The 10,212-nt window shown below is 37.9% G+C and overlaps 1 protein-coding gene and 1 pseudogene across 1 annotated transcript; both read right to left on the reverse strand.

Moving 5' to 3' along the window:
- Nucleotides 1–122: 122 nt before the first annotated feature.
- On the reverse strand, nucleotides 123–6,506 carry yars1 (tyrosyl-tRNA synthetase 1). The gene is made up of 14 exons (XM_030148200.1): nucleotides 6,386–6,506; nucleotides 5,208–5,282; nucleotides 4,931–5,077; nucleotides 4,669–4,844; nucleotides 4,456–4,585; nucleotides 3,677–3,757; nucleotides 3,262–3,354; nucleotides 3,039–3,174; nucleotides 2,870–2,955; nucleotides 2,632–2,767; nucleotides 2,422–2,531; nucleotides 1,125–1,318; nucleotides 897–1,038; nucleotides 123–791 (listed from the first exon to the last, which is right to left on the reverse strand). Exons 2-14 carry the CDS (start codon nucleotides 5,262–5,264, stop codon nucleotides 681–683), a joined length of 1,599 nt encoding a protein of 532 aa, XP_030004060.1. The 5' UTR covers nucleotides 5,265–5,282; nucleotides 6,386–6,506; the 3' UTR covers nucleotides 123–680.
- Nucleotides 6,507–6,907: 401 nt separating this feature from the next.
- Nucleotides 6,908–9,065, reverse strand: LOC115428936 (SOSS complex subunit C pseudogene; annotated as a pseudogene).
- Between the last annotated feature and the right edge of the window lie 1,147 nt (nucleotides 9,066–10,212).

Raw genomic sequence — 10,212 nt, forward strand, 5'->3', positions numbered from 1 at the left:
GTACAGTTATTACTTCTATAAATAAAATTTAAGTGTATTAAAGGATGTGTGAGTTGTTCTTTAAAGCTACAACAGACATCTTGTTATTGTGTGTATTATGCATTCAACACAAAAATATTTAATTTCTGCACGCCACAGAATTTAACCACTGTTTATTTCATATTAGAGATGATGCATTGTTGGATTATGACAGTTACAGTACTATCCCCGACATACAAATATTGTCTGCAATGAAGTACACAATCTGTGTTGATTAATTTGGCCACTACCAACATTTATTTTGAAGGCAAAAAAGCATCTGACTATGGAAAATTTTTAACAGTAATGTGACACGAATTCCCTTGAAGACACCTGAGCTATTTCTTATACGCTAATTGAAGAAGTAAGTGACCTGGGCTGCAGCGATCAAGAAACACCAAGTCGGTTGATTCATTTTGTTTATATAACTGACAAGTCTAATGTATCACACGTTGTCAAAATTACAGGTAAGTACGCTTCATATGTGGCTCTTGAAGTTGCGTATTTTGGTTGAAACAAAATAACAGAGTTGTACTATCACTGTCCATTCATTCTCCAAGAACCATCCTGATGAAGTTCTAATGTTGTTGCCACGGCGATGGGCGATGAACATATTCTTGGTGTAGCACGGTTGGCAGAAGCAGCTTGTACGATGTGTGTATTTAACTGATGTTACCTCCTTTTAGTGTCTTACATGTGATCTGTCCTAGTTTGGTCATCAGGTGCTTGTCTTTCCACTGGGCTACACACTCGTCTGATATCTTCAAGTCAACCTGGGGTTCAGAGAAAAACATTTTACGTTATCCATTATTTTCCGGTTTATTTTTACTGTATCGGGATTTCACACAGAGAACTGGTAAAATCAAGCTGAAACCAACCTGTAGTTTCTCCCAGATTTTCTTCTTTGGGTTGAGTCTGTCGTCTGGTTTTCCTGTCTCATACCCCTCAACAAAGACCCGTTCCCCTGGTGAAGAACCTTCTGGAGGGTCCAGAGGCTCCACCCTCCTGGGATCACCCTCACTACAAAAAAAGAGAGAGGAGGAGTTCCAGAAATAAAAAGCCAAGAGACATGTAGTGAGTGTGTCCAAAACGTTCCAAATACTCACATGGAGGCACATAGCAGCATGGCTTGAGATTCAATTCCTCGCATCTTCTGGGGTTTGAGGTTGCACAGCACTAACACCAGTCTGTCCTGCAAGTCCTCTTGTGAAACATATGCGACCAGCCCACTGACGACCGTCCTTGGCTCCGCCTCTCCGACATCGATCTTCTCCAGGTACAGAGAATCTGCATCTGGATGCTGAAAAATGTAACGCACATTTGAAGAAAGTCACTTTAAAACCACAAAACACACAGATAATAAGTACAGGACTATTAGTCATAAAACGCTGGTAATATTGTAAGGAATGAAATGAGTCTATATGACTTAAAAATACACAATTTAACACAAACAATAATTACCACAGATCAGCAGTTTAAATTCTATGTTCCATTGTATTCCAATTTAATATACAATGAGAAAGTGAGTTTGATTATTAACCCATTTGAACATAGGTTTTTGAATGGTTTATCTGAAACAGACTGAATAAAATAAATGGATATAACCACCATGACATGACTATGACCAGCCTTGGGTTTGGCATTTTGGCTATTGCAACCTACTTGTTTAGTTTTCTCTATTATTCATTTATTTGATTCCTTTTTTAATTTTTTTTTTCCTATTTAAGTGTGGGGTATTGCCTTGTTTGTACACGCGAGTGGTGCTAGAAGAAGAGTAAAAGCTGAGTCACGCATATGCTAATGCTACTCTACCAAGAAGTGGTATATCAAGTAAAGTTATTTAACCTGGTTTGTAAACATATAAAAACACTAATTCTTTGGTTACCATGTCAAATTAGCATGCTAGCTCATAGACCATATAACAATATGGTGAAATACAATGTGGTAATCATAATTATACAAAAACTGCAAAAGGCAACAATTTGAGGGTGCACATTTATGATGATTAAGGATGATCATCTTCCAGAAGTGGAAAAACTACATAAACACAACCTCTGTTCTATAGTGATATATAGAATTCAGTGACACTGAGCAGAAATACGGTATCATGAAAACAGTGCAAAATGTAAGCAAAACTATTTTCTTCTATTTTTTGTTGGAACCAGTGTGATCAACCTAGATCTGAAATTCAAGTGTGTGATCTGACAGCCTGCAAATTCTGGTTAAAAAGCTGGCGCATGACAAATATGATTTGATGTCAAGTAGTAGATCAGTAATAAGGTATGGGATAAGTATAGTATGGGATATGGTTTGTCAGCATTGGCTTCAACCAATACTTGCCCAAAAAAGAGAAAAATATCTACTATGTATCTAAACACCAGGTTTGCTTCACTGATGTCCTACCTTGTCCACACTGATGATTTTGCCCACCCGTACATCCAGTCTGGACGGGGCCAGCTCATCGTCATCTCCACCACCTCCTCCTCCTCCTTTGGCGCCCTTACCTCCAGATTCTGATCACCACAACAACACATGAAGAATCACATTAAACCAATCTGCTGCCCATTGATAACTGCACTAAGGTCAGAAAACCATTGTGGATAAAATACTGACTTGTCTTAGAGGGGTCAGGGTAGGCAGAGTTGGTGAGTTTGCGGAGTTCAGGCGACTCAAACTTTTTTCTGATTGGTTCCAGGAGTTGGTTTAGTGCTGCTTCAACAGAGGCCTTCAAATCTCCAGGGTGGATCGACTAATAAAATATAAAGTTAAAGTTGTACTTGAGTATGACTGGTACAAAGAGCAGGTTTGTGGTGTTTAAACACTTGAATAAACCAGTAAATCTGTGCTTTACCTCCTCAGCAAAGTCCTTCTCCACCTCCTCAAATACAGTGTAGACTTTGTCACCTCCCCACTTGGGGTCCCTTTTGACGCAGAATTCTGAAAAGAGTCACTCTACTGTTACATTATGTTAAGATGTTGTTGGACAATCTGAAGCCAAGTAAACAGAGGCAGAGTTTTACCTCCGCGTAGTGGAAACAGGACATATTTGACAAAGGAGAGAACTCCGTTGTTCTGGATGTTTCCTGGTTCACAGAAAGCTTTCTTCAACTTCTTTTTCACATCTTCTTTTGAGTCCAGCAGATCAATCTTTGACTCCTGCAGTCAAAGTAAAAAAGGAGATGCTCTAGGGACAGCATTTCTTATGTCATTCTCTCTAAACGAATAATGAATCTCCAGACTTACTTCTTCTGAGGAGCTCATCTTGGCTCCTGTCAATCCTGGAACCATGGGGTTCATCAGATGAGAACGCTTTGCATAGCCAAGAGAAGGCAAATACTAGAAACAAACGATGATAACAGTTACACCTTGTGACTAGAGATATTAAAACAACAGGAGGTTGTGATTTCCTGGAGTTTAACTTTCTCTTAACAATGTATTAGATCTATGTAATCTTTACTGAGTTGAAGCAACTATTTGTGTGTAGTAACCCAGGTTAGTTTAATTTCTAAAAGAATACAAAAGAGAGTCAGAACACACATCAGAATGTTTCAAATCACTAAGAGCATCAGGAACTGAGGGATAACTGATGTCTTATTAATGAAAAAAATGAGAGAAGGAAGTTTAAAAATAAATGTAATGAGAAGGAGTGAGCTGGTACCTTCTCTGCCAGAGTGAAAATCTTCCTCTGGTCGACTCCTCCGAATTGGGCGTCCACCTTCAGGTACTCCTCATCCAGAGCCTGAAGCCAAAGAGAAATTTCACAGTCAGTCTTTATGCGAAATAAGTTCCTTTAAAATGTAAGTATACATTCTTCAAATCTCAATTTACACATTGATACAACGATAAAAGAACATGCAACATTAAGTGATAGCCTGATAAATTCAAACATTTCACTCAACTATGCAACATTTACAATTTTTAAATACACAGTAGTACAACTACTGATTTTTTTTCATAAAAAATATGTAAATGTGTTAAAATGCAAATGTGAAACATTAAATGTCCTAAAAAGTATTAGTCAAGAATTACAGTGCACGTTGAGTCCATTTAGGTAAATAAAAAAATCCCTAAGAGGAGCAGCTTTTCCCCACATTTATCTTCACAAACAGCTAAACTCAGGGACTTCATATCAAAGCTGAACGGGAAAAACTCTTTGCTCCCAACATTTTTACAACTGCACTGTTCTCTTGACAGCAATTCTTGTATTTTGTAATTATCACAATATATAATTAGTTAAAACAAAATGTGGGTGTTACTGGATAATGGTGTGAAATTTTATATTAAACAACATCATTTACATGATTTCAGTAATTACAGAATTTTTTAATGTTTTTTACATTATGAGCTGCAACAGGACATTCCATCCCATAAAGAAAATAATAAAACTTGAATGGAAGCAGTCCCTAAAGTTTTTCATCTGTACTTCCTTGTGATTACCTGAAGTCCAGGGTAAAGCAGACCGCTGAGAAGAGGATGCTCCACCTGTTTCACAACCTCAGCTCCAGCCTTCTTGGCATCATGTTCTGTCACCATGGAGGATAGACGGTACACATCCAGAGTGTATTCTCTGCAAAAGCAGATTAAAAACATATCCTTCAACACCAGCTTCACACTGTGCTTCTGGGCAAAGCACCAAACCAAACAACCAACCTGCTGAGCTGGTAGTCCGTTCCTTTGACAAACTTCAGTTTTTCCAGAGGTACTCCGATGCTCTCCAACATAGCCTTGATGACCTGCTCATAGTACTTAACCCTGAGCTCCAGCAACTCCCAGGGAGCCTTCATGTTGTCCAGGTAGGCATGCAGGTCTGCAAACAGGATAGTGACCTGTGGAGAAGAAGAACAAGGAGAAAACACACTTAACAGGAGAGCTCTGACTAAGCAGAAAATAAGAATTACTGAGATGTACCGACCTCACAGCCAGCCTTCAGGAAGTCCGCTATTTTGGACATGGGGACAAAGTAAGCCACGTGGGGCTTCCCTGTAGTTGCTGTACCCCAGTACACCCTGAGCTCTCTCTCCTGAAGAACCTGCTTCAGCTTCTCCTCTCCAAGAACCTCCTGCAGGTTCAACCACAGAGATAAGTCCAAGCAATAGAAGGGATTCAGGAACCTCAGTAGAGTCTAGATGCATCGTGTGTGTGTGTGTGTGTGTGTGTGTGTGTGGGGGGGGGGGGGGGGGGGTTCTCACCTGGAGGTTCCTGGTGATGAGATCAAACTTTTCATCTGGGCTTAGTTGATCCGCCATGATGCAAGGCCTTCTGGACTGGGAGGACAAGAGTACTTTAAAAAAGAATTCACTACAATAACAGTATTACTCTGTTTTACCCATATGTCATATTCATCGCAAGACAGTGCGGCTAAAACATAAAGTGTCATTAATGTTTGTCTTGTCATGTTTCACAGAATTGCTGTATTCCAACACTACTGTCATAATGAGCAACATGTCATTATAGTAACATTGAGAATACCACCCCTAAAATATTCCGTTTTTTTTAGAAACACCTAATTTATTTCTTAAAACTCATCTTTACAGGAGCTCAGTTAAACAGGCCTGTGCTCAGTTCTGTGGCAAAGTATTTTCCAGCTCTTTAATTTAGGGATTTAAAGACTTAGGTTAAATATTTGAAGAAAAAGGAGGACGATTTCAGACAAAACCCTTTATGGAACACTTCACCAGAAACATTCACAATCTACACATTTGTTTATAACTGGTATTAAATGGAAAGGATGGGGATGAATAATTTGATTTCAAAGCTGTCAAGCAAATGTAGAGAAGTAAAAAATACAAAACATGCCTTGTAGTAAATATAGACTTCAAATGTGGTGGAGTTGAAATGTGAATGTACCAGTAAAGGTACCTCAAATTTCTACTTCTGTGTTACTTCCACCACTGCATTGCGACAGCTAACAGTGAGCACACATTATAGATTCAGTCACTCTGAATACAAAACCGATATTAACTACAGATCTCACTTTAACACTTAAACTGTCTTAATTACAGGTTTGACGCTTTACCTGTTAGCCTGTTAGCTGCTATGAAAGCTCGGCAGTGTATGAGAACCAGTGGGTCCGAGTTCATAAGAGCCCAGTTTCGTCCATATGTCACTCACAGGTCAGTCAGTCTACTCACATTTAATCTGGTGACCCCCCACAGCCCAGCTCCACGACGCGTCACGCTGATAATGAATGAACGAGTCAGCTAGAACTGTTTAGCCACCTAGCTACACAACCATGTGCAGCTAACGATACTTAGCTCCGCTGGCTTACAGGGATGGAAAACTAGCTTAATATCCGGATACATGTTGAGTTTATGTGAAGGCAGTATAAGACGAAAATAAAACTGTACAGTAGAACCTGCGGACTTACCTCAAAACCTGGCTTCTACCCGAGACAGGAGGTGGATGATGTGAGAAGCCGGTCGGACCTGTCAGTGTGTTGCATCAGCGACAGATTCAGCTCTGGCATCGACACACTATGACCTCCAGGCAGAAGTAATCGAGTACAGAGAGGTTGGTCTTCGTGTTGTAGAAGCATTACCGAAACATACTACCAATAATAATAATAATAATAATAATAATAATAATTATTATTATTATTATTATTATTATTATTATTATTATTCTCGATATAAGAAGTAGACTTTGATAATGAAAGAGTGAGAAAATGATATATTTTATATAATGAGCTACTTATACCATTTATGTAAATTCTGTGACCAGTGAGACATGTTATTGAGCAGTACAGTGGCAATAAAATAACAGTAAACTTTTGACAAATATATAACAAGATTGTTTATTTCTCTCTTGAAATTCATGGTTATATTCAGTATTTCAGTTGCATTAAATACATTGTTTTAAGTGTAGAGAAAAATACATATATTTTGGGAGCATAATTTTCTAATGAACACAGGCCTTTTTTTTTTTTTTTTTGTTCAATGGTGTAGACGTCAGAGAAACACTGGTCCACACTGTACAGCTTTTAAAACAGTTTGGTTTTGACAAATCATGACTGTCTTGTTTTATTGTAAACAAACTAATTAATTTAATGTAATTCAGTTGTTCTGTTTGGTAAAACATCCTTGTCTCTTTAGTGGACAAACTGTTTCCCCTGTTCATGAAATGTAGATCACTTTCAAAATAAATTTGAGTGTTAAGAGAAAGTTAGCATTCCACAGTTATAACAAATGTCATAACAAAGCATTTGGTCCAATTATACTTTTACATCACTTAGTGTTATGGTATCATGGGGGTACTTTCTAAGTACAATGTACATAACTGCTTCATTTAACACTGAGATGATTATAGATACAAAACAAACATATCACTATAATGGGGGGGGCACCTTTTCTACTAAACTTCTAATCAATAAGACAACATGTCATTTAAATGCCAAATTCTATTCAAAAGCACCAACAACTGATTTTTTTATGATAAAAATACTATTAAACTGGAGACCGTGTATGAATAGATTCACCTGTGGAATGTATGTAATTTCACCCCTGAATAAACCTGACGTAGTTTGAGCACTTCCATTTTATGTAACTTCACAGGTAAATATAGTACTTTTGTCAACTCCATTTGACTGTTGAGGTTTATTTTTATCTCCAGTTTAATGAATACCACTTGCTTCCAACTATGTTTATGAAAGAGAAAACTGTGAAAAACAGAATACTGGAAAACATTTACCTTTATTATTGGTTATATTTCTCATTTATTACCTAAAAAAATTTTTTGAAAACCCATTTATCACAAAAGTTTACTTTAGTAGGGATGCACATATTTCAAACACTAGGCCAAAACAAATATCTAAAATGACTATTTGAGAAACAGCATCACAAATACTTATGCAATTTTCTATTTGTTTTGTTTTTGTTATTCATCCCCCCTTCTCTTGCAGGGAAATCCTGATTTTAAGAATACAAAAAGCAGTTAAATCAGCCGTAATGAAGTCTTTCAGCCCTTCATCAGATTATCTTTGAAAGAGCACAATTTCAGTTATGCAAATTTATGAAAAAATCTCGAGTAAAAAAAAAAAGATAAATGTCACTCGCTGACCTTGGTGAAATGGCATCACAAGTAAATTGTCTGTCTGATACATCAGTGTATCCCTACTTTTGAGTGATACATGTTTTTTATAGGGCTAGAAAAACACATGATCTTCTGGAACATGATGCACTGCTGTATATTTAACTCTGTCATTTCGTAAAGCAGTTCTAATGAGTTCAACTGCAGTACATGTAACACACCCATTAATTAACCAACATTAATGCAGTGATTACATACATCCATAACTGTCATATATAAGAGAAAAAACACTGTTAGAGATCTTTACAGACTACCTGCACTTTTCCTGCTTTAACACTTTTATACATACTTTTATCCAGGTAGGGTTTTATCAAAAACTTTTACTCTAAATGGAAAATGTCCATGATGTGGCTGATTTTTAAAAGAGCTCTTGTTAATGTTCATCCCACAAACTGACCATCCGAGGCAGTGAGTCAGAAGTCAGGCTCTAGACGAGGGAGCACCGGGAGGATGAGGTTCCCAAAGGAGGAGTCCTGAGTGATGAAGAAGCCCGACGAGTGGACGTGGGCGTGCTGCAGGGCCGCCTTCTGCTGGGCGGCGATGTGCTGCTGCTCGGCGCTATCCCTCACCTCCTTCAGGCTGGGTCTGGAGGACAGCGGGATGTTGGCTCCGGGGCTGTTCATGGACTGGCCCTGCATCAGCCGCCTCTTCTCTTTGTCCAGCTCTGCCAGGATGGCCACCCGGGTCTTGTTCTGAAAGCCTTGTCCTGGAGGGTTGGCAGCCATGACTACTTAGCTAACAGCGGGGTGAAGGGCTGGTAGTGTCAGAGAGCCATCAGCTCACACTTTGGAACACTTCAGAGTAGATCCAGCTAGGGGTTCTTAAAGGTGACACACATTGAGGAGAAAAAAATAGAAAAAAAAGTCAGCCAGAGTGGATTACAAAGAGCGCTTCTCACTCAGTGCTGTAGGAAAACCATAGAAGAAAACAAAGTATCTACACAACCGGAAGTGACGTTGTCTTCTTCTTCTGCTGCTGCTGCTGCTTCTTCTTTTGTTTCTTCTTCTTGGGGTTTACTGGCGGATAAACGTTATGTGCACAACGCCACCTACCGCATCGAAGTATATTTAATTGGTCATTATTAATATTAATATTATTAATATTATCATTATTAATAATAATAATAATTATTATTATTAATATTACTATCATATCTCATTATTAATATTAATATTATTAATATTATCATTATTAATAATAATGTTAATATTAATAATAATAACAAGAAAGAAATTTGAAATTAGTAAATAACATTTAGGTTGAGCATTAAATAACCATCTATAGATGAGCAGAAATGCATGTGTGTTTGTGTGCATGTATGTGTTTTTTAAGGAGGGGGCACCAAATTCATATCTCGCCTAGGATGCCAAAATGGCTACAACCGACTGACTGACTGATTGTTTGCTTGTTTGATCAGCTCTACATGACGTGAAATTATGATCGCAAATGCAAAAAAAACATCAACTTTCAGGAGTGCTGCCTTGGAGCACTTTTGTGTCCCCACCAATGTCAGAATCCAACCTACTCCCTTGCATACAACATCCTGATCTTTAATAATGTTATAGACTTGGAGACCACCATAAAGATCCTGATTTCCAGATCAGACACACTGGAATGACTGGAAAGAATTAATGCTTAACCAGGAAGGACACAAATCACTGAATAAAAGTGTCAACAGTCTCAAGAAATATTAAGTTGAATAAAAGATTATTAAAATATTTATTTATTAAATCTGAATCAATTTGAGTGGTCAATATATATACACAGTTTAATCATTAAAGAGTGATGTTAAATTACAATACATAGATATTTCATTAATTTTAAAGTTACTGATTCATGACCCCCCCCCCCAAAAAAACCCCCAAAAAAACAAAAACACCTACAGCCTGTTTGTTATCCCAGTCTAAAATACATATCCTACACCCTTTTCTGTTTCTGTTTTCACCACATTCCTGTCCTGTATTCAAAAACAACACAAGACACCAGACTGGACCTGCCTTCTGCAGTATATTTCTTTATACCTCCTCTCTTGATCATATTTATCACTATCATGACAGTATGTTCTATGTCTTCCAAACTATTACACCACTGAGACTAATGGGTCTAACT

This window comes from Sphaeramia orbicularis, chromosome 11 (genome assembly GCF_902148855.1).
Source record: "Sphaeramia orbicularis chromosome 11, fSphaOr1.1, whole genome shotgun sequence".
In the NCBI taxonomy this organism is placed as follows: Eukaryota; Metazoa; Chordata; class Actinopteri; order Kurtiformes; family Apogonidae; genus Sphaeramia; species Sphaeramia orbicularis.